The 26,103-nt window shown below is 42.5% G+C and overlaps 1 protein-coding gene across 1 annotated transcript in view; it reads left to right on the plus strand.

Moving 5' to 3' along the window:
- The window catches only part of LOC124550958 (cytochrome P450 4C1-like), an 87,470-nt gene that overhangs the window by 36,588 nt on the left and 24,779 nt on the right, over positions 1-26,103 (plus strand). Inside the window, exon 5 of the mRNA XM_047125773.1 lies at positions 20,499-20,729. Within this exon, the coding sequence (XP_046981729.1) occupies positions 20,499-20,729 (231 nt within the window). The remainder of the gene's footprint in view (positions 1-20,498; positions 20,730-26,103) is intronic.

The following is a 26,103-nucleotide window of genomic DNA, read 5'->3' on the forward strand; positions in this document are numbered from 1 at the left end:
ATGAAAGAATGTGATGCAGCCTTCCGGGAAATTGCTGCTTGTGTGGGACGAAGTGTTTCGGCAGTTCATCGGGTGTGTGCAGAACGGTTCACAGAAGACCGTAGAGACTTCGACATACGTCAGGTCGCAACACCCATGCCACTAACCCCCCAGAAGATCGATACCTCATCCGAATGGCACTGTAGGACAGATCTACGTCCTTCTGGGCTCTGGCGCAACAATGGAACAGTGTAACATGTCGTAGAATATCGGGGATGACAGTGCGTCGCCGTTTATTACACCATATGTTGCCTGCAAGTCGTTTACTTCTCCGCCTTCCTTTGACGAATGTTCAAAAACGTGCTAGAGGGCTGTGGTGTATGGAACGACGTCACTGGGGCAATAATGGCATCAGATAGCGTTTTCGGATGAATCCAGGTTCTGTTTGTCTGAAAATGGTGGTCTATTTCGGTTCGCGGCAGACTTCGGGATCGGCATCAAAGCGACTGCCTTGGCACAAGATGTACAGCACCAACTCAAGGGCTTATGGCTTAACTTGCTGTTGGGTACAACAACAAATCACAGTGTAAGCAGGCTGTGTAGGTTTTTATGTTGTTAACACCACGTAGCGCTCTGTATGAAAACCACTGACTGTGCTGTGTGCAGTCTGTGGCTGGTTGGACTCATTGTTAAAATATTCGTTTGTGTTGTGTTGGGCAGTTGGACGTGAACAGCACTTAGTTTTGGGCAGTTGGGGATGAGCCGCCAGCAGTGGTGGATGTGGAGAGAGAGAGATGCCAGAGTTTTGAAAGGTCACTATAAGAGGACGATTTGGACGTGTGTTCCCCAGAAAAAGGAAATTTGTAAAGATGGAGGATATATATATATATATATATATATATATATATATATATATATATATATATATATATATATATATATATACTGGGTGATCAAAAAGTCAGTATAAATTCGAAAACTTAATAAACCACGGAATAATGTAGATAGAGAGGTAAAAACTGACAGACGTGCTTGGAATGACATGGGGTTTTATTAGTACAAAACGGGACTTTTTTCTTCGAGGAAATGCGTGATTCTGGTTATGTAACTGCTACCGCGACGGGTCAGAGGTACACCGATATGTTACAGAATCGCATCATCCCCAGCCTGGCTGATAAACACCTGCTGGAACGTACGATGTTTATGCAGGATGGCGCTCCACCGCATTTTGCTAGACGCGTGAAAGATCTCTTGCGCGCGTCGTTTGGTGATGATCGTGTGCTCAGCCACCACTTTCGTCATGCTTGGCCTCCCAGGTCCCCAGAGCTCAGTCCGTGCGATTTTTGGCTTTGGGGTTACCTGAAGTCGCAAGTGTATCGTGATCGACCGACATCTCTAGGGATGCTGAAAGACAACATCCGACGCCAATGTCGCACCATAACTACGGACATGCTTTACAGTGCTGTTCACAACATTATTCCTCGACTATAGCTATTGTTGAGGGATGATGGTGGACATATTGAGCATTTCCTGTAAAGAACATCATCTTTGCTTTGTCTTACTTTGTTATGCTAACTATTGCTATTCTGATCAGATGAAGCGCCATCTGTCGGAAATTTTTTCGAACTTTTGTATTTTTTTTTTTTTTTGGTTCTAATAAAACCGCATGTCATTCCAAGCATGTGTGTCAATTTGTACCTCTCTATCTACATTATTCCGTGATTTATTCAGTTTTCAAATTTATACTGACTTTTTGATCACCCGGTATATGATGACTTTTGAACATTATTAAGGTAAATACATTGTTTTCAATTTGTTAACTATGCCTATCAGTAGCTAGTGCCTTCAGTAGTTAGAATCTTTTATTTAGGCTAGCAGTATTGGCGCTCGCTGTATTGCAGTAGTTCGAGTAACGAAGATTTTTGTGAGGTAAGTGATTCAAGAAAGGTATAGGTTATTGTTAGTCAGGGCATTCTTTTGTAGGGATTATTGAGAGTCAGATTGCGTTGTGCTAAAAATATTGTGTGTCAGTTTAGTGATGATCAGAATAAGTAAAGAGAGAAATGTCTGAGTACGTTCAGCTTTGCTCAGCTACACTCCTGGAAATGGAAAAAAGAACACATTGACACCGGTGTGTCAGACCCACCATACTTGCTCCGGACACTGCGAGAGGGCTGTACAAGCAATGATCACACGCACGGCACAGCGGACACACCAGGAACCGCGGTGTTGGCCGTCGAATGGCGCTAGCTGCGCTGCATTTGTGCACCGCCGCCGTCAGTGTCAGCCAGTTTGCCGTGGCATACGGAGCTCCATCGCAGTCTTTAACACTGGCAGCATGCCGCGACAGCGTGGACGTGAACCGTATGTGCAGTTGACGGACTTTGAGCGAGGGCGTATAGTGGGCATGCGGGAGGCCGGGTGGACGTACCGCCGAATTGCTCAACACGTGGGGCGTGAGGTCTCCACAGTACATCGATGTTGTCTCCAGTGGTTGGCGGAAGGTGCACGTGCCCGTCGACCTGGGACCGGACCGCAGCGACGCACGGATGCACGTCAAGACCGTAGGATCCTACGCAGTGCCGTAGGGGACCGCACCGCCACTTCCCAGCAAATTAGGGACACTGTTGCTCCTGGGGTATCGGCGAGGACCATTCGCAACCGTCTCCATGAAGCTGGGCTACGGTCCCGCACACCGTTAGGCCGTCTTCCGCTCACGCCCCAACATCGTGCAGCCCGCCTCCAGTGGTGTCGCGACAGGCGTGAATGGAGGGACGAATGGAGACGTGTCGTCTTCAGCGATGAGAGTCGCTTCTGCCTTGGTGCCAATGATGGTCATATGCGTGTTTGGCGCCGTGCAGGTGAGCGCCACAATCAGGACTGCATACGACCGAGGCACACAGGGCCAACACCTGGCATCATGGTGTGGGGAGCGATCTCCTACACTGGCCGTACACCACTTGTGATCGTCGAGGGGACACTGAATAGTGCACGGTACATCCAAACCGTCATCGAACCCATCGTTCTACCATTCCTAGACCGGCAAGGGAACTTGCTGTTTCAACAGGACAATGCACGTCCGCATGTATCCCGTGCCACCCAACGTGCTCTAGAAGGTGTAAGTCAACTACCCTGGCCAGCAAGATCTCCGGATCTGTCCCCCATTGAGCATGTTTGGGACTGGATGAAGCGTCGTCTCACGCGGTCTGCACGTCCAGCACGAACGCTGGTCCAACTGAGGCGCCAGGTGGAAATGGCATGGCAAGCCGTTCCACAGGACTACATCCAGCATCTCTACGATCGTCTCCATGGGAGAATAGCAGCCTGAATTGCTGCGAAAGGTGGATATACACTGTACTAGTGCCGACATTGTGCATGCTCTGTTGCCTGTGTCTATGTGCCTGTGGTTCTGTCAGTGTGATCATGTGATGTATCTGACCCCAGGAATGTGTCAATAAAGTTTCCCCTTCCTGGGACAATGAATTCACGGTGTTCTTATTTCAATTTCCAGGAGTGTATTTGAAAATCAAATAACGTAAGAGGTTTTCCAGCAGAGTCATTCATAGTTTTTCTAAGAGGACGTTTCAACAGTTCGTACATGACCAGGGCACTATGACCAGTTTGACCTGCTTGGATGACCTCCTGCGATCCGTAGCCATACCGTTTTCGCACAACACTCCAGGTGCCATTTTTCAGCAAGAAAAAGTAGGACCATATGTTGCTGCACGAACACGTGCCTTTCTGTTGTCATAGGATGTCAGCCTTTTGCACTGGCCCACCAGATAACAAGACTCGCCGCGAATGGATAATGTGTGGGATGTGGTGAAACAACAGGTTAAGCGCTGTGACCCAATGCCAACGGCACAGATGAATTTTGGAACCAGGTGAATGCAGCGTGGATGTCTGTACCACAGGTCGTCATTTTAGCCTTATACGTACTGATGCCATCATACATGGAACAAGTTGTTGGGGTCCATGGCAGACCTGTGCCTACCAGGCAACAGGTCACTTGGTGAACTGAGAACACTGAAATGTTAACCATTTCTGCATAACATACTAATATACATGTCCTGTGAATATGAACGTACAATCTCTAGCCGTTCAAGGCATTCTGTTTTTTCTGAACATGAGTGTACCTTGCTCTACATGACGGAAAACATTGATTACTGCAGAGGATTAGGAAAAACAGTCCTGTCCAAATGCAGTATTAGTGTTTTGCTACTTGACACAATAATGTCGATTAAATATCTAGGCTTGACGTTGCAAAGCTGTTTCAGATGGAATGAGCACTTGTCTACAATAATAGAGAAGGCGAATGGACGACATCGGTTTATTGGTGGATTTCAGCCAACTATAGCTCATCTGTAAAGGAGGCCAGGTACAGAACACTTGTAGAACCCATTCTTCAGTACTTCTCGAGTGTTTGGGATCCCCACTTGGTAATATTAAAGGAAGGCATCGAACCAATTCAAATAAGCTGCAACGGAAAACCCTTTCCACATAAATACTGAGGAACCATTTTAAACAGCTTCAACTGTAATTTCTTTTCTGTTGTCATCATTGCGATTTCTGTAAAGGAATCTCGCTTTTCAATCAGTGTGTTCATAGTTTAATGTCGACATTGTGAAACGTCCCCTTTTGAACAATTATACAGAACTGTACTTAAACTGACATACAATATTTTTAGCGCAACGCAATCTGACTTTCAAAAATCCCTACAAAAGAATGGCCCTGACTAACATTAACCTATGCGTTTCACAAATCGCTTACCTCACAAAAATCTTGGTTACTCGAACTACTGCAATACGGCAAGCGCCACTACTGCCAGCTAAATAAAAGATTCAAACTATGGAAGGCACTAACTACTGATAGGGATAGTTAGCAAATGAAAGATTTTAATAGAGAACAAACAATGTATTTACCTTAATAGTCATAATATATATAGCGGTTCATGACAAATTACAAAACTCCGCCATCTCTCTCCCCACATCCACCACTGCTGGCGGCTCACCTCCAACTGCGCAACGCTACGCGCTGTTCACATCCAGCTGCCGCTGCCCAACACTACAATGGCAGACAACAATGCAAACTAGCCACAGACTGCACACAGCACAGCCAGTGATTTTCATACAATAAGAAAACCTAAACAGCCTACTTACAATTGTATATCTTGTTATTAGTAGTAACCATTACTACCTCCATCATCCGCTTTCATATCATTTTGATTCTTACTGCGTGTGTTTTTTCTTATCCTTTAACGGAATGTGTTTCTGTAATATGTATTCAGTGTTTCCGTTAGACAGATTTTCGTATTTGACTGTGGTATGTGGTAACCTACGGGGTCTGTGTCTTCCGGGCACCGAGCAGTAGAAAAAAGCCTATTCGCTTGTCATTGGTGCAAGGCACGAAAGCTGTAGGGAATTTTAAGCTTACCAGCTGTCCAACTACAAGAACTACTTTTACAATCAGTGGATCTTCGTGTTTCAGAGATCAAGTGTCAGTTCATTTCTTGTAAATAGCTGAAACTGTGCGGTATCACAACCTTTTCCACTATTGTTTACGATGTGACAGCAGGATTTTGTAATACGCACACTTTTAGGTTTAGGAGAATTTTGGGTTTGCTTTACGAAATGCTGACGTAGTTTTTTTGAGTAACGTCGGGAGTGAAACAGGTGCTATAAAAGTAAATACCTATTTTGAAGTTCATATAGATTCTCGATCAAAATGTTGCAAGCCAGAGCTCTCAGAGCCGGTTTCTTATATATTGTCGCAAATACAATGCTTTGTCCCGGACGGCACTGTTCATTAGAGACAACAGTATCTTCAGGAGTCCCCAAGCAAATTAGACATCACACTTCTAGTTCTCTATGTATATAAACGATCTGTCGGGACAGGGTGAGGAAATATCTACAACTGCTTGCTGATGACGTCGTAGTTGTTGCTCGGCTGTAGGAGGATGCAAGATGACTTGGATACAATTTCTATTTTGTGTGATAAATCGCAGCTTGCGATAAATGTGGGAAAATGAAAATTGATGTTAATGTGTACAAAAAATAGTCCTGTAAAAAAATATTGTTGATGTTCTCGTTGACAGATTCATGCCTATTAAATAGGTAGGCGTAACTTTGCAAAGCTACATGGAATGGAGAGAGCACCCAGTATTGGTTATAGGGAAGGCGAATGCTCGACTTTGGTTTGTAGGGAGGATTCTGGAAAAGTGTAATTCATCTACAGAGGAGAAAATTAGTACATGACACTGTTGTTGTTGTTGTGGTCTTCAGTCCTGAGACTGGTTTGATGCAGCTCTCCGTGCTACTCTATCCCATGCAAGCTTCTTCATCTCCCAATACTTACTGCAACCTACATCCTTCTGAATCTGCTTAGTGTATTCATCTCTTGGTCTCCCTCTACGATTTTTATCCTCCACGCTGAACAGAGGAGAAAATTAGTACATGACACTGTTGTTGTTGTGGTCTTCAGTCCTGAGACTGGTTTGATGCAGCTCTCCGTGCTACTCTATCCTGTGCAAGCTTCTTCATCTCCCAGTACTTACTGCAACCTACATCCTTCTGAATCTGCTTAGTGTATTCATCTCTTGGTGTCCCTCTACGATTTTTGTCCTCCACGCTGCACTCCATTGCTATGATGCCTCAGAACATGCCCTACCAACCGGTACCTCCTTCTTGTCAAGTTGTGCCACAAACTTCTCTTCTCCCTAATTCTATTCAATACCTCCTCATTAGTTATGTAATCCACCCATATAATCTTCAGCATTCTTCTGTAGCACCACATTTCGAAAGCTTCTGTTCTCTTCTTGGCCAAACTGCTTATCGTCGATGTTTCACTTTCATACATGGCTACACTCCATACAAATACTTTCAGAAGCGACTTCCTGACACTTAAATCTATACTCGAGGTTAACAAATTCCTCTTCTTCAGAAACGCTTTCCTTGCCATTGCCATGACACTAGTGAGACCCATTCTTGAGAACTGCTCGAGTTTGCCCAACTGATCGAACTAAACGAACATATTGAAACAGTTCTGAGGCGTGCTGCTAGATTTGATACCGGTAGGTTCGATCAAACCGCTAGCATTACTGAAATGCTCCGAGAACTCAGCTGGAAATTCCCGAAAGGAAGGCGACGGTCTTTTAACGGAACAGCGTTGAGATGGTTTATAGAACCGTCACTTGGCACACACTAGAGAGAGATCCTAGTGCCAGCAAGGTACATATAGCGAAAGAGTCTTGAACAGGAAATAAGAGAAATCAGGGGTCGCACTGAAGCATATCTACAGTCGTTTTACCCTTGCTCCATTGGTGAATGGAACAGGAAAGGAAATCAGCTGCAACGCTACAAGGTTCCCTCCACCATTCACTGTATGTTGGTTTTTGGGGTGTGTATGGTGAGGAGAATGCAGACTCACCAATGCACTTCTCTTTCCATTCTGTTTACTTAAGACGGTAGGGAGCTGTTTGTGGAGTTGTAAGATGTAGGGTTCACAAAATTGTATGTGCTGTGGGCGTTCAATAAGTAATGCAACTATTTTTTTTCCTGGAAGCAGGTCGGTTTTATTCGGAATTGCAATACACCATATTATTCCCTTTCTTTTGGCTACAAAACCCTTTTTTTTTTTTCAAGACAGTAAGACAATGTCCGTTCAGTGCGGCAGCCTTACGCCATCTTATTGGGAGGACCTCTATGTCCGCATAATACCACTGTACTGGTCGACGTCGGAAGTCTGCCCCCGGTAGCTGAGTGGTCAGCATGACTGAATGTCAATCCCAACGGCCTGGGTTCGATTCCCGGCTGGGTCGGAGATTTTCTCCGCTCAGGGACTGGGTGTTGTGTTGTCCTAATCATCAGCATTTCGTCCCCATCGACGCGCAAGCCGCCGAAGTGGCGTCAAATCGAAAGACTTGCACCTTGCGAACGGTCTACTCGACAGGAGACCCCAGTCACAAGACATTTACAATTGTTTTAAAAATAACCTCATCATCAGCCTCGTAGTGCGCAAACAGTTCCACAAAGATGGTCCTCCGTTGCTCTTTGTGGTCTTTTGTTAGATGGTAAGAAATCCAGCAGGCAAAGACCTTTGAGTTCCCCAACTGGTGGGCAGGTGTGTCAGCACTACCAACAGAGATGTCCAGTTGTGCAGCGAGGTGTCTGATTGTGATCCATCGATCATCTCGAACGAGAGTGTCCGCACGTTCCAAAACTGCGGGAGTCGCAGCTGTGTGCTACAGGCCGGCCCACGGGACATAGGACAGGTTTGGGCGACCTTGTTGCGATGGTGACAGGCGCGTCAACCAACGATTCGCCGGGCTTTTGTTCACTGCCAGGTCTCCGTACACATTCTGCAAGCACCTACGAACACCTGAGATGCTCTGCTTTTCCGCCAGAAGACTCTCAAAGATCTCAGCTTGAAACGCACCTTCGCGATAGACTCCACGTTGAAGCCTGTGTATAGCCCCACCACCTATCTGAACTTTAGGAGACTATAGGGGCTCACGAAATAAATTTTCAGTCGTAAAATATAGGGGTACAAGGTAGTAATTTAAAAAAATAAACAAAAATTCCTGCATGTTGGTGGACCTACAATAAATCTCCTTCCTTGCAGCAAGTATTGTTACCATACGGCCCGCGCGGCATTAGCCGAGCGGTCTCGGGCGCTGCAGTCATGGACTGTGCGGCTGGTCCCGGCGGAGGTTCGAGTCCTCCCTCGGGCATGGGTGTGTGTGTGTTTGTTCTTAGGATAATTTAGGTTAAGTAGTGTGTAAGCTTAGGGACTGATGACCTTAGGAGTTAAGTCGCATTAGATTTCACACACATTTGAACATTTTACCATATGGTGTTCTTCGCTAAGAGAACTGGTCAAGAACTTCTGCTGACGAAACAAATAGCTATACTTACTAACTGCACAGACAGCTTAAGGCCCAGTGATAAATGCGTGCTTTAGCGAAGCCCTTACAAGTAATTAAATTTTACATACAAATTTAATTAAGGAACAATATTCTACGTCTCTAAAAGACCAGCTTTCGTCAAAACTGATCAGTCTTAAGTGAACAAAATTTCACTGCTCAAAACACTATAACAATACCTAAAATGGATACAGGATAGCAAGATCAATGGCTGGCAGCCCTGTAAACAAGTTTCACAGTGGACGAAAGTGTTTTAGGATTTACATGAAATTTGGTAAAGAATACAAGGTGAACATCAGCAATTATTTTAAGGGACCTTAAGATTACGTCCAAACATGCCTCCGCAACTGGGAAAGTTAACGGGCTTATAAACACAGTGAGATTTATGGCGAAATGGCGAATCAAAAGCACCAGGTACAAGGCGTGAAGTCCCGGAGACATTCACAGCAAACTGCCCAAAAAATACAGGGTGCTGCAAGCGGTCAAACCTGACATGTACTTGAATGAGATTTTCACTCTGCAGCGTAGTGTCCCCTGATATGAAACATCCTGGCAGAATAAAACTGTGTGCCGGACCGAGACCCGAACTCGGGACCTGTGGTTAATCGATGTCTCCGCAATATCCTTTCTTCGAGGAGTGCTAGTTCTGCAAGGTCGCAGGAGAACTTCTGTGAAGTTTGGAAGGTAGACACGGGGTACTGGCGAAGTAATGCTGTGAAGAAGGGGTGTTAGCCACGCTTGCGTAACCCAGTTGGTAGAGCACTTGCCCGCGAAAGGCAAAGGTTCCGTGTTCGGGTCTCGATCGTGCAAGCAGTTAGAATCTGCCAGGACGTTTCAGACCCATACTATAAAGGCGTTTCTAGACAACGTTGCTTAGCTTCAGTTGAGCAGAGTTTAGAACGAATCAGCTCTTGTAATTGGTGAGGGGAAACGAATCTTAGGGGGTTACAGGCAAGCAAACGTAGCCGATCAAATGTACAGAAAGAATTAGCTAAGCCTGGCTGGCATAAATGACAAACAAACAAATCACAATAAAATATTTACACAAGTGGCTATTTCGGCAGTTGACTGTGTGAAGTGTCGATTTACTAGAATCAGCTGATCAGGTGTCTTACCGAAATAGATACCTTCTCCGCAGATGTATGAGGCATTTACATTACCAAAAAAGATCTGATGAAAACTTCCTGGCAGATTAAAACTGTGTGCCGGACCGAGACTCGAACTCGGGACCTTTGCCTTTCGCGGGCAAGACTCTTTCGAGTCTCGGTCCGGCACACAGTTTTAATCTGCCAGGAAGTTTCATATCAGCGCACACTCCGCTGCAGAGTGAAAATCTCATTCTGGGATCTGATGAAAGCCACAAGATAAGCTGAAGCATACAGTAAGGTCCCTTTCCTGGTTCTATCTTGAAATCAGTAACCAAAATATTAAATAATGGCTAATTCGTTCTATAAAACACACACACGCACATAATCAGAATTAATCACTATTCTAATAATATAATTACACCAATAAATAAAACAACGCTGACCAGCAATGAATAAGTAATACACCAGACAATTAGCTTACAGAAAAATTTTAACTGCAAGTATTGGCTCGTGTAAACGATAAACCTGAACCATGCTACACAGTATCGTGATACATAGGAATGAAAATCCGAATTACCATCCATGTTCGCCACAAATCGCCAAAATGTGTCCAGAAAATCTGCTGTACTCTACCTGCTAGAAAAATACAAATGAGTGCCTCCGCCCCCAGTCGAGGAGCAACAGCTAGATCGGAAAGAACCAGAAAGCAGTTGGTCATCAATCAGTTAAGAACAAAATTACTGACTGTTGTAGAAAAGGGTCCACCATAAAGTCCACAATATGGGCGCGCATCAGTACCACTAGCAGGCTCGCTTCTTCCAACCTTCAGGTAGCTCACAGTTAACCTACAGAAAGGCTGGTGGCACCAATCAACACTCCATATGCTAGGCCGCGACCGTCCAGCTACGTCCAACCCAACAAAGCGCTTACGCGTCCCAGGTACAGTCCCTACAGGATACGGTGACTGGTGCGCAGTGACCAGTTTTCGTGCAAAGCACTGGTCGAGTTCATTCATTTGTCCAGAAGGGGAGGCCGGCGATGTCTGCTGCCTTTCAGCTGGTCGGCGATAACAGAATCGAAGCGCGCGCCCTGCAGTCTTCCTCAAGCAATTTTACAGAAACCCCCATGAACCGTGGACCTTCCCGTTGGTGGGGAGGCTTGCGTGCCTCAGCGATACAGATAGCCGTACCGTAGGTGCAACCACAACGGAGGGGTATCTGCTGAGAGGCCAGACAAACGTGTGGTTCCTGAAGAGGGTCAGCAGCGTTTTCAGTAGTTGCAGGGGCAACAGTCTGGATGATAGACTGATCTGGCCTTGTAACACTCATCAAAACGGCCTTGCTCTGCTGGTACTGCAAACGGCAGAAAACAAGGGGAAACTACAGCCGTAATTTTTTCCGAGGACATGAAGCTTTACTGTATGGTGAAATGATGATGGCGTTCTCTTGGGTAAAGTATTCCGGAGGTAAAATAGTCCCCCATTCGGATCTCCGGGTGGGGACTACTCAAGAGGACGTCGTTATAAGGAGAAAGAAAACTGGCGTTCTACGGATCGGAGCGTGGAATGTCAGATCCCTTAATCGGGCAGATAGGTTAGAAAATTTAAAAAGGGAAATGGGTAGTTTAAAGTTAGATATAGTGGAAATTAGTGAAGTTCGGTGGCAGGAGGAATAAGACTTTTGGTCAGGTGAATACAGGGTTATAAATACACAATCAAACAGGGGTAATGCAGGAGTACGTTTAATAATGAATAAAAAATAGGAGTCCGGGTAAGCTACTACAAACAGCATAGTGAACGCATTATTGTGGCCAAGATAGACACTAAGCCCACGCCTACCACAGTAGTACAAGTTTCTATGCCAAACAAGATCTGCAGATGACGAAGAAATTGAAGAAATGTATAATGAAATAAAGGAAATAATTCAGATAGTGAAGGGAGACGAAAATTTAACAGTCATGGGTGACTGGAATTCGATAGTAGGAAAAGGGAAAGAAGGAAACGTAGTAGGTGACTATGGATTGGGGGTAAGAAACGAAAGAGGAAGCCGCCTGGTAGAATTTTGCACACAGCATAAATTAATCATAGCTAACACTTGGTTCAAGAATCATGAAAGAAGGTTGTATACATGGAAGAAGCCTGGAGATACTAGAAGGTATCAGATAGATTATATAATGGTAAGACAGAGATCTAGGAACCAGGTTTTAAATTGTAAGACATTTCCAGGGGCAGATGTGGACTCTGACCACAATCTATTGGTTATGAACTGTAGAGTAAAACTGAAGAAACTGCAAAAAGGTGGGAATTTAAGGAGATGGGACCTGGATAAACTGACTAAACCAGAGGTTGTACAGAGATTCGAGACCTTTGGAGAAAAGAAGACCACTTGCATGAATATCAAGAGCTCAGATGGAAACCCAGTGCTAAGCAAAGAAGGGAAAGCAGAAGGGTGGAAGGAGTATATAGAGGGTCTATACAAGGGCGATGTACTTAAGGACAATACTATGGAAATGGAAGAGGATGTAGATGAAGATGAAATGGGAGATATGATACTGCGTGAAGAGTCTGACAGAGCACTGTAAGACCTAAGTCGAAACAAGGCCCTGGGACTAGACAGCATTCCATTAGAACTACTGACAGCCTTGGGACATTGACATCCTTTCATCCTGAAATTTAATCCCACTCTTGAAGCTACTATTCAGTAGAGGCAAAAAAGGTACATCCCTGTCTTAAACTCTTTTGAAACCGAAAACTTCCTTCTTGGTCTTCTAGTCTTATTGTTTCCTCTTGGTTCTTGTACATATTGTACATTACCCATCTCTCCCTGTAGCTTACCCTTTTTTCCTCAGAATTTCGAACGTCTTGCACCATTTAACATTGCAGAACGCTTTTTTCAGATCGACAAATCCAGTGAATGTGTCTCGAGTTTTCTTCAGTCTTACTTTCATTATCAACGGCAACGTCAGAACTGCTTATCTGGTTCCTCTACCTTTCCTAAAGCGAAACTGATCGTCATCTAATGGATCCTTAATTTCGTTATCCATTCTTTTGTCAGCAACTTGAATGCATGATATGTAAAGCTAATTGCGGGATAATTCTCTCTCCTGTCGGTTCACGCTATCTTCACAAGTGTGTAGACGATGTTTTTCAGAAAGTATGATGGTATATCACCAGACTCAGACATTCTACACACCATCTTGAATAATTAATCGATTTATTGCCATTTCCCCGAATGATTCCAATGATTTTAGAAATTTGGATGTAATGTTATCAAACCATTCTGCCTTATGCAGTCATATGTCTCCCAAAGCTCTGGTAAATTCTGATTGTGATACTGGATCCCCTATATCTTCTATATCGACCAATGGTTCTTCTCGTCTTATGTCGTCAGACACGTCTTCCCCCTCACAGAGGCGTTCCGTGTACTTTGTCCGTCTATCCGCTCTCTCGTCTGCATTTAACATGGAACCCCGATTGCACTCTTAATGTTACCACCCTTGCATTTAATTTCCCCGAAGATCATTATTCCTTTTTCATCCTTCTGACGATCATTTAGTTTTAGATTCTTTTTCCATTTTTCTTGCAAAAATTTTGTTTTAGCTTTCCTGCACTCCCTATTTATTTCGTTCCTAAGTTACTTGTATTTCTGAATTCCTGAATATCCCTGAACATTTCTGTATATTCTTCTTTTGTCGATCAGCTGAAGTAATCCTAGCTATGCACCATTACCTATTTAAGAATATATTGTTAATAAATGGTAACAACAATTAATGAAACTAAGTTATCCATGGTTTCTTCGCGCTTTCTTTCCTTTTCAATACAGTCTCTTTGGCTGTCCTTTTAAGATGTGTGCATTCCTCTTCAACTCATCTGCCAACTGAGCTATTCATTATCACGGTATCCGTAGCTTCAGAGAACTTTAAGTGTGTCTCTTCATTCGTTAGTACTTCTGTATCCCACTTCTTAGTACACTGATTCTTTATGACGAGTCTCTGAAACTTCAGCCGACTCTGCTTTAGTACTATGGTCACTATTTTGACCATCAAGATTTTTAATACTTATTTTCTAACAATGCCTGAAGAAACAGACACTGGTGACGAATCTATGATTCTACTAAATTTCTGAAATTCTTCAACGATTGTTAGAAAATAATTATTACAAGCCTCGACGGGCAAAATGACGATCGTGATTCTAACGTCCTTTAAATTCTGTGGCAGGAATCTAGCTAATCTGTGAGCGATGGGGTCATAGACAGTATGACATTTAGAAGTTTGTGTCCGCCCTGCAGTGTACCCAGATGGCTGAAGTGGATAAGGCCACCACTTGCAAGAAGCAGGAGATCCATGTTTGGGTCCTGGTCTGGCACAAATTTCCATGCATCACCAGTAGGTAGTACCTAATGCAGCAAGTATCAGGAATATTCCGGAGTCGCTAAGAAAATTTTATGAGTTTTTTACAGATGCAATATCGTCACCAATCTCCGTTTCTTCACACATAGATAAGAAAGAAGAATTACAAATTGTTTCAAATGTTTCCACATCTTCTGGAATGTCTGACATGTCTGTAAAATTATATGCACCAGGTCAACAAGAGTGCTGTACACTTCACTTTTCAGATGACATCAGAGGGAAAACTCTGGAGGATTGACGTCGGGTGATTTTCTGGGCTAAGGTACAGACCGTTTTCAACCTATCCATCCTGGATCACATCAGCACATTAGATGTCATCTTACATCAACAGCAAGATTGCTGGCCCCCCAAATGCACCTAATACATACAATTCTTTAATACCACTAATCAATCAGTGCCCTGTAGCAATTCAACTGCACTCAACAGACTCTCAGATCTGACTGCTGGAGTGGGAAATGAGCAGTACAAACAGTTACTACAGGATCTCCCACCTATTTGTAGTATCTCGTCCATAACCAAATGTGGATAGCCATCAAAAGCTGATAGGGAGCAGGACACACAGAAAATCACTACAAGCTTCTAGTGCAATAAGCGGAATATGTTGTCTTCTGTAAGACCTCACCAAATTCGCCTTGCCATTGTCGAACACTACCTGCGAGTAGCACATGACTGCATGTTGTAATATGAAACGGTTAGTCCATCTAGAAAATACTCGCTCACTCAGTCTTTTCTCATTCTCTCCAAATTTCAGATATGCAGCACTTTTTAAACCTCAGCTTATAATCCTACCGCCACTATTGTGAATTAGTATGATTTTACCTAAATAACAGAAAACCCTGTTCTATGTTTCCACGTATAACCCTCTTACTGCATTTAGTTTAGTTTCCAAATAAAGTACACTACGGGAGAACAGTTCTGTTAATAGGAAAAGCTAATCAATAGAGTTACCCTTTTTACAGGATTTGACCGAATGTTGTATCTGATGGATAAGTAAATCAGACTATTCAATTCTTTACCTAAGATCATACCCACCGGTTAGAAAGAAACGCAGTATGAATACTATTATATTGAAGGTAGGACAACTCAGTTCCAAGTTCATTTAGTGGTTTAAAATATGTGCTAACGGTCGCCAGCCTATCCAGGCAATGAAACAGTGAAGTATTGGAGAAGCAGAAGTATGAATTTTGCCTACTTTCTCCCTACTGTTTAAACTGTTTCTTCAAATGAATATTGTTCCACGTAAACGATGTTGGTGCAGACACTGGAATTATTTGACTACTACACCTTTATACATTACGTTTTTAAAAGAGAAAAAACCAAGTAGATAACTTCAAGGAAGCTAGAAAAATTTTAGCTAGGAGGGACCTTTAGAAAAACACTTTCCATAACCAAAAAACTTAAATACTAAAATACTTAGATACTAATGCACACACTTTTTGAACTGAACGTTTCACTTCAAGAAAACCTCTTTCTTAGTGGAATTTACTTTCAAAAGCTATTACTCTTTGAACTAAGTCTGTATAGTCATTTAACAGATTCTAATAACTTGGCCTCACTCTGATTGAATTTTATGTAACCAAACCTTTACTATTAGACTTTGCGATAGTCAAGAAAACTTATAAAACAAAAATAGTTTTTCTTTATTTCTCTGTAATGTACTGAAGCATGGACGTGTTATTACTCTAACTAAAATTCTCATTACATTTTTCAGTGAAACAACTAAGGCACCTTTTACGCAAAAACAATGTAAATGGTGTCTCTTTATATTAACTTAGCACTTCATAAGTCTGTAAAACAGGATACTCGGATTAATCAACCACCAGGAAGAAGTCCTATGGAGGTGTATGATCAGGATGAATTAACAGAGTGAACCAGTTTTTTTGAAGTTCAAGAATGGTTATTTACTAATAAAACACAATTTAAATTAATAGTTTACGCTGTACAACAGTAAAATACAAAGAAAATTATTATCTGGTGGCTGTAGGCTTAAGGGTGGCAAGCAATTATGACGGCTACACTACCCACAGTATGTCCTGCAAGTATCTTGCTGTATGGGCTCAATTTCTCTTCTTGGTGTCGTTCAGTTTTACATACAGTAGCGCAACAACTCGCAGCTATGCCGCAAGCCGTCTGCAGTTAACAGCTTTTATATAGTTAATATAATTTAAAAACGATGTGTAATGAATGTACATGACGTTGGTAGCACTGCTGAAAAACATTTTCTGGCGAAAAAAAGGTCGATTCTTTTTTGTGTGTTAACAGATGGTGTTTTGTTTACTGTCAACCTAACCTCACTTTCCCATATCCTGTACATGTGCTCAGTACAGTGTCTAATCGTGGTTGTAAAAACTCTGCTGACAGTTTTTGTTATATTTGTGGTGAATTTGTGATTAAAAAACACCAAAGAAACATTACAGACTTTGTGGAAAAGATTTATCTATCATAATTTGGATCTAAACTTGGTGATGAAGATAAATCTTGGGCACCACATAAGGTTTGTTATGTGTGTGTTGAAGATCTGAGAAAATGGTGCAAAAAGGAGAAGAAAACCTTTAGATTTGCTGTTTCTATGATATGGAGGCCCCAAGAAATCATTCCAGTGATTGCTACTTTTGGTGTTTATATATATATATTCATCCAAAACTAGTTTAAAGGCTGTTTTATTACACAATGGTAACATGTATGCATCTATACGTGTTGGACGTTCTGTAGATATGAACGAAAGCTATGAAAGCCTAGAAATAGTGCTAAATAAAATAGGCTATTCTGCTCTTGGTTGGATGATATGTGGCGATCTAAAAGTAACATACATGCTCCTTGGTCAGCAAGGTGGCTTTACCAAATTTCAATGTTTCTTGTGTGAATGGGACAGTAGGGCTAGGGACCAACACTGGTGCAGAAAGAACTGGCCTGTGAGGGAGTCTTTAAAACCTGGCGAGGAGAACATTCCATGCAAAAATCTTGTGGGTTCGAAAAACGTACTCCCACCACCTCTACGTATAAAGTTAGGCCCAATGAAACAGTTTGTTAAGACTTTGCCTAAAGATGCCATGTTTTAAGTATGTCGGTCAAAAGTTTCCACACCTTTCAGAAGCTAAACTAAAAGAAAGCGTCTTTGTCGGACCTGGCATTAGAGAATTGATGTTTGGTGTTAACTTTGAATCCATAATGACCTTAAATGAGAAAGAAGCGTGGGTATCATTCAAGCAAGTCGTTAGAAAGTTCGTAGGACATGAAAAAGACCCAGAATATGTTTCTATTATAGCTACAATGTTAAAGTAGCTTAAAACTTTAGGATGTTTAATGAGCCTGAAAGTTCACTTTTTGAGCAGTCATCTTGATTACTTCCCGGACAATATGGGAAGTGTTAGTGAGGAAAAAGGAGAGCGTTTTCACCAGGACATTAAAGTGATGGAAAAACGCTACCAAGGCCGCTGGAACACCAACGTGATGGGGGACTACCGTCGGTCACTTCAACGAGAAGTTCAGCAAGGGACTCATCGTAGTGAAAGCTACAGAAGAAGCTTCAATGAAAAAAGAGAAAGAAAATACAAACCAATTCCAGCTGACAAGTGAAATCTCTATGAACACATATCATGGTTTTAAGTAGCTTACTGTAAATACAAACCATCCCTATGTTGTAAGAAAGTGTTTTATTAATTTCCCCACTTACTGTATCTCACAAAAATCTACGAGGGTTGTTCCAAAAGTAAGGTCCGATCGGTCGCGAAATGGAAACGACTATGAAAATCCGATAAAGCTTTGCACAGATGTGTTGGGTAGTGTCTCTAGTATAACCCCAGTTAGCATCACGTCGCTCTTCTCATTTCTGAGCTCGCAGTGTGTGCGTAAAGATGTCTAGAAAATAGTGTCTGCCGCCAAGTACGAGGGCCTGGTGAGAAATTTCGCCTGAAGCTATGCAGCCAACATTACATAACTGTCGTGCTGTTTCGTCTTCACGACAATTCTCAGCCGCATTCTGCAGGGGCAATGAAGATGCTCCTGCATCGTTTTCAAATGGAAATGTTAGATTACCCACAATACAGTCCGCAATTGTCTCCCCCTGAGTTTCATCTCTGGTCACATGAACCGCTGTCTTTGACGACAACATTTTGACACAGACAACGAGGTGTAGGCCAGCGTGGAGAATTGGCGGAAAGCACTGGCGGCTGCCTTCTATGATGAGGCTATTGAAAAGTTGGTACAACGCTATGACAAAAGTCTAAGTCAGAACGGCGACTACGTAGAGAAGTAGCTGAAAGGTGTAGCTAATTGTTACAAGTAAAACATTTCTGATGTTCACTGTGGTTTCAATTTGGCAATCAATTGGACCTTACTTTTGGAATAACCCTCGTATAAACATCAGCTATCAAAGTAAAAAAAAAGTTTTTCAAAAAAATTTTTCGTTGGCCTGTGTTATTTACAGTAATAAGCAATTTACATAGTATTTTACATACATTACTCACATACAATGCAAAGAACTTTAACCTCCAGTGTATCACACTTCCCGTTACAAATACAGAATATATAGTACCGATATGCGAAAATTTTAAAGCAAAAAATTATAAGAATTTAGGTCAACCATAAACAAACAGTGTTATAAGCACCACCCAACAGGGCCCATACTCTGATGCTACGTTTGTAGGAGCTGCTGGGAGATGCTCCATCTTTGAGAGCAACCAACATCGCTCCACCTTTCGGTCAGGCTGCATCCAGAACAGAATGCAGACACTTCAGCTGGCTAATGTTTGTCTTACTGGTTGTAAGGTGCTGCTCCCTGTCAACCCTCTGAGAGGCTACTTTTCCAAGGGGTGTGAAAAAACACTGGCCATCCTTTGGAAATCAGTCGGCTTTGAGAACAGTGTGGTGGAGGTAGACTGTGATGTTTATCCCATTTTGTGGGTTCTGTTTTACTGTGTAGTGTATAATGACATGTGCAGTTGCTGCAGTGCTGCCCATTAAAATAGACAGGATACCCACTCCACAAATGATGGATGGTCACGCTGCATGGACCCAGCGGTTCATTCTGCATAGCCCCCGTATGCAACAGTCAGAAAACAACAACTTGTGCAGATAGTATAAGGGCGTGCTGAAAAGTAGTGCCTACAAATTTTTTGTTCTGTTCTACATATCAGTTGAGGTATTACATGTGATGTATACAACTCGGTCGAGTTCCCCGCACAGATTGTAGCCTCCGGCCGTACAGGGCTGCAAATTGTAGGTTGTAGCATTGCAGTGTGTGACGAAAGTATGCCGGTGTGTGAGAAACAGCACGCTGTGACCTCTCCTTCAGCAGGACAATGCCAGATCATACAAGAGCGCTGTGATGTCTACAACAATCTGACACCTTGAGTTCACGGTCATCAATCATCTTTCCTACTGTACCGACTTGGCCCTATACGTTTTTTATCTGTTTCCACAACTTGAAGATCACCTTGGGGGACTTCAGCTTGTTAATCACGAAGCGGTGCAAGCAGAGGTGAGGTTGTGGTCCCGTCAAAAATATCAAACATTCTACAGTGTCAGTATCAACAAACTGCTCTCTCTTTGGGAGAAATGTGTTCATCGGCAGGGTGACTACGTTGAGAAATAAATATTTTGACATGTTCAATAAAGTTTTAGGATGTTAATAATTTTGTCTTATTATTTATTTGTCACATGAAAATTCTGAGGCATTACGTTTCAGCAAACCCTTCATATCGGACACAGATTTGCGTCATCGCAGAAACTTATTCCCTTTTGTAGTGCAAAACTTTTTATAAGAGGAAACGTTAAAGAGCACCAGCATTTAACTGGATTAACGGAAGGTGAGAGCGTTATGTACAGGATGGGCAACAGTTACTGCTCCCCGGAAACTGAAGAAACAGCACCTTTGTTCAGAACAACGACCGCCGATGAGCGTGTCCAGGAACTGATAGTTACAGTTTATCTGCTTGACCAGTGTTTAACTTTCACAATGAATCACAGTTAGGCCTTGTACTCATGATTTTCCATAGGGAGTTTTGATACTATTCGTGTTTTTTGCGAGTAGTCAATGATTACAGAAGTCCCCTTCAAACAGAGACTAGTTCTGACGAGCACCGTGTGACATTTGGTGTTTACAGATGATGATATTGCGGCCGTGGCTGCAGAACAAGTTCCTACTGAAGATGACTTCCAAGGGTCGTGGCCTGTTCAAGTACACGCAGCTGCTTCAGGACTGGGCCATGAAGTGCGTCGCCATGACGTCGACGACCACGGACAAGGAACCTGCCACAAAACACCTGAACCTGACCGAATCTCTCGTGAGAACGGATGGGCGGACCACGATGCCACTCAACGAGGCTCGGGATGCGGTGAGTTAGAAGCAGTGGCAGTCTGGCTGGCCTCCTTATTATATCCCTTCTTGCTGCTTATTCTCTGCTACCTTGTCTTCCTTCACTTTCCCAACATATTTAGCTCCTTCCTATTACTCCTGTTCCTCCTACCGCACCTCATTCTCCTCCCACTGTCCTTGTTTTAGAACTTCTTCCCTTCTTCTCCCCAAGTTCCACCTCCAACTACATTTAGTTTTCCTCATCTGCAACTCCCATCCTCCTCCCTCACTTTGACATGGTCCTTGCTATAATCCTACTTCTCTGTCACTTTTCCTCCAACACTTCATCCAAATCTTTCTCTTCTTGCTCATTCTCCACTACCTTATTCCCCTACACTTCATCCACATCTTCTCTACCTCCTACTCCTATTCCCATTTCTTCATCCACAGTTCTCCTCCCCTCTCACACTTTATTCTTTCTCTTCTCCTTTTCTGCTTCTCCTTCCTTCTCCTGCCTCCACCATTTCACCCAACTCTTCCTCCTCCAGTTCATCCTTCAGTGCTTCATTCCCCTTCACTCTATCCTCATCTCCCTCAGCTCTTCAGTTTGCTTGACTTCCATATCCTGTTCCTTATCCAGAGTTTATCCGGAGTTTACTAAATTTCAACTTCTACCTCATTCTTCCCACACTACTTCATCTAACCTTTCATCCTTTTGCTTGTCCTCCACTCCCTCAATACCCTTTATTACATATTTATTTATTTTTTCAGTTGCCACTGTACTACTACCTCCACTGTCTTCTGCTCATATGCACCTTGCTTCCACTCACTCACTTTATAGAATTCATTCTTCTATTTCTACTTCTTCTTCATTGTTCCTGTACCATCTCATCTATCTTCCTCTCCCCCTTCTCATTCCTCAGTACCTTCTTCTCCTTAGCTTCATTCTAATATTCTTCAGTCCTTCACCTCTCAGCCTCATCGCTCATCTTATCATAAACGTTATTCTGTTCCTACTTCTTCTTAATTCTCCCTTTACCAATTCATTTAAATCTTCTCTTTCATGCTCATCCTCCACTATGTTTTCGCTTTTCCCTTCTTCCTCATCTTTATTCTCCATCTTACTGCATTTATTCTGCCATCCTGTATTCTTCTCCAAGATCTTACTTACTTTTACTGCTTTTTATTATCTTTTGTCCATTCTCTTTTTTATTCACGCCTTCATTTTTCTCTTTTTCAAGTTTTTCCTCTCATTCTTATTTGTTTGATTTTGATCCATTGCTTTCACTCTTCTTGCAGTTCTTCCCCTTTTTCTCCCTCCTACCTCTTTCCTTCTCATTTTTCTCTTCCACCTCCTTTCAGACATTTCCAGCTTTACACTTCTCTGCTATCCCCTACGATTCCACCTTCTTCTACCACCTCTTTGCTTATATTTTTTCCATTTTTGTCTTATCTTTTGATCAGTCTTCTCTTTATAGTCCAAATTCTTATTCTTCTCCTGCATTCTTATTCCTACTCCTCTGCTTTGTCTTTTCTACTCACTTTCCTTCATTATATTTTGCTATGTCCATCTTTCTCATTACAGCTCTTCATCTTGTCCTTCTTCTCCATTTATCATAGAGAAATATATGCTCTTACAAACTAAATGGGCAGATTGAAAAATTTTCAGCTTGGAAGTGAAAGACCTTGTGTTTAAGTAAAAAAAAATATATTAAACTTTTTTAAGCAGCTCATGTAATTAATTCACAGAGTAGAGCCCTGTATTAACGTGTTATTTATCACATCTGTCAATAACAAAATGTATTCATTGTTATCTGCACCATCGCTGTAACCTGAGAATCATTCGCCTTGATCTGGTAAAAAGAGAGTTTATTAATGAAATATTTCAAAACAGGATAATCCAAAGATGAAGAGAACGATTTTTTCTTCAGTCGAAATAATAGTTCATTATTCTGGAACTTAAATTTTCAATAACTTGCCAGCACTGTTAAAAAGTTTTTTACTGGAAATATAGCGTAAAACGAATGTCAAGTATAAGTTGGTTCTGATACCTTCCACTCTACTAAAAACACTAAAAACATTATGTAGCACATTTGACTGATATATATATATATCCATTAACATAATAAAACATGACGACTTCGTAATGCTTAAATTCCACACATTTCAAGCACACTAAAATGATGAGTACGATTTAGTACTGCAATCCTTTCTTTGAACGTCATTTGGCTAAAACCCCCTGTGAACTATCATACATGGAGCCCTGTTTGTAATATACAATGTATACGTAAAAATCGAAACTAACGCACAGGCAATTCCACTTACACGAGAAAATATTACTGTATGCGTAGATTATATAATTTTATAAAAATGGTTTCCTTTTGCAAGCACTATGCCATGTCTGATATCATTTCGTAAATTATGTGTAAATGAATAAACAACTAAGTAACAATTTCCTGAACATGACGTTACTCACATTGTAGTACAGTACAATGTAAATGTGAATCACTAAACACACAGAATTCAAGAATATCCACAAAATGCAACCACAAAAGTTCTCAAACTGAAGACGCATGTTTAGGAAAGAAGAAGCTATCAAAATTTCTTCCACAACTACAAGATAGTTCATAAATGATACTGCTGCAATATCAACCGCAAATTATTGTATTCAACATAGATTGCTTTCTGTGAGGGTGTTCATAAGCTAAGAACTTATCCGGCAGTTTAACCGTGATAACGGAGGGACATGAAAGGGAAGCAGTGGTTGGAAAGGGAGTGAGACAGGGTTGTAGCCTCTCCCCGATGTTATTCAATCTGTATATTGAGCAAGCAGTAAAAGAAACAAAAGAAAAATTCGGAGTAGGTATTAAAATCCATGGAGAAGAAACAAAAACTTCAAGGTTCGCCGATGACATTGTAATTCTGTCAGAGACAGCAAAAGAGTTGGAAGAGCAGTTGAACGGAATGGACAGTGTCTTGAAAGGAGGATATAAGATGAACATCAACAAAAGCAAAACGAGGATAATGGAATGTAGTCGAATTAAGTCGGGTGATGCTGAGGGAATTAGATTAGGAAATGAGACACTTACGTAGTAAAGGAGTTTTTCTATTTGGGGAGCAAAATAACTGATGATGGTCGAAGTAGAGAGGATATAAAATGTAGACTGGCAATGGCAAGGAAAGCGTTTCTGAAGAAGAGAAATTTGTTAACATCGAGTATAGATTTAAATGTCAGGAAGTCGTTTCTGAAAGTATTTGTATGGAGTGTAGCCATGTATGGAAGTGAAACATGGACGATAAATAGCATGGACAAGATGAGAATAGAAGCTTTCGAAATGTGGTGCTACAGAAGAATGCTGAAGATTAGATGGGTAGATCACATAACTAATGAGGAGGTACTGGATAGAATTGGGGAGAAGAGGAGTTTGTGGCACAACTTGACTAGAAGAAGGGATCGGTTGGTAGGACACATTATGAGGCATAAAGGGTCACCAATTTAGTATTCGAGGACAGCGTGGAGGGTAAAAGTCGTAGAAGGAGAGCAAGAGATAAATAAACTAAGCAGATTAAGAAGGATGTAGGTTGCAGTACGTACTGGGAGATGAAGAAGCTTGCACAGGATAGAGTAGCATGGAGAGCTGCATCAAACCAGTCTCAGAACTGAAGACCACAACAACAACAACAACGACGAATATTGAATCCTGTCTATTCCTTGCCTATCTCTTCTGTTGGTGCGTGAGGTTGGGTTCAAGGACGCACTAAGGTTGTGTAGAAACTCAGCTTAACATTGTAACTGGTTGTTGCCGGCCTGCAGGCTGCCTTCCAGTAGTCCTACGTGCGTGCCTCATTAGAAGAACCCTCCGAGATAGTTTGCTCTTCTTGAGACCAGACACATCGGGGCCAGTTCTTAAGTTTGTTCAGCTTCTTCTAATATGCTGCTGTATTAGTGGTTTGCTTTTTTTGGCAACACATGCTCTAGAATGACATCATTACTGTTCCAAAAGACTGTCAGTACGACTTTACCAGCAGACAGTGCTGCCTGCAGTCTATTCTTTTCTGGTGATTGCCAGTGGTGTCACTGCCTTTATATTTCCAGTTCACTCTGGTAACCTGTAACCATCCATGGAAGAAACTCCTCCCCATTGGCCTCAAACTGCTCCAACGGTTTTCTCTTTGAATCACGTGATCTGTTGCGAGGATTCGTGGAATTCGTCTTGATGACACCGAATATCCATGATTCTCCGGCACTGAGCACACACTTCTAATCCTCACTGAAAGCAAAAAAGAAAAAAATGTTCAAATGTGTGTGAAATTATATGGGACGTAACTGCTAAGGTCATCAGTCCCTAAGCTTACACACTACTTAACCTAAATTATCCTAAGGACAAACACACACAACCATGCCCGAGGGAGGACTCGAACCTCCACCGGGAACAGTTGGACAGCCCATGATTGCAGCGCCCTAGACCGCTCGGCTAATCCCGCGCGGCCACTGAAAGCAGCAGAGCCGATTGTCGAACTGTATTCAGCCCGTCTGTAAGAATACTGGCGTTCGTATGACGCACGGCGTCGACAGCAGTGGCTGTGACACGACGTTCCAAACGTGGCCAGTCACTGAGGTCAGTTTCTTGCATTTCTTGACGCTTTAACTCTCTCATCACCCATTAGTGCTCTTATGGACTGCATCGTTACCATAAACTGCACAAATACAGTAATTTGCTTGTAAGGTCTTCAGCAGATGCCTTATTCATGGTTCACTACAGTTCTGCCTCCTGTCAGAATTGTTCAAAACTTCACGCACATGTACAAGAAAGATCTAATCTGAAGTACAAAGAAAAGGGTTGCGTAGTGTGTCTGGTGTGCCTGGCTTTCGCGTCACATTACTATTTTCAGTTCTGAGCGTACAGTGAGTACCTAAAGGTGCCTAGAGCAATAGAGTCTCCCTTCAAGCGCGTCGTACATGCTGATCGCTTTCGCCTGATTTCATGCAGCCTGCACAACGTAACTGTCATGTGTGACTGCAACGTGTGGCTATGGTCCAGGATGATGCAGGCCATCAGTGGAGGAAGCCAAAAGTGGATCAGCCGACTGTAGAAAATCCTCTGCGAAGCCAATTCAGAACAGGCATTGTCGTTCTTCATAACAAGGCTCGGCTGCTGAAAGCAACTGCATCGAAGGCTCTCGTGCAGTGTTTTCGATGGGAAATGTGTGATCTCCCATCATAGAGCTCAGACTTGGCTTCTCCTGGTTTTCATCTCTTTGTTCACACGCACTGCTGGCTTCAAGGGCAGAATTTGTACACAGAGAACGAGCTGCAGGCCATCATAGAGAACTGGTAGACAATACAAGTGGCTGCCTACTATGAGGAGAGTATTGGAAACTTACTACGAAGCTACGAAAAATGTCTAATTTTG

The sequence above is a fragment of the Schistocerca americana genome, chromosome 9, assembly GCF_021461395.2.
Source record: "Schistocerca americana isolate TAMUIC-IGC-003095 chromosome 9, iqSchAmer2.1, whole genome shotgun sequence".
Lineage (NCBI taxonomy): Eukaryota > Metazoa > Arthropoda > Insecta > Orthoptera > Acrididae > Schistocerca > Schistocerca americana.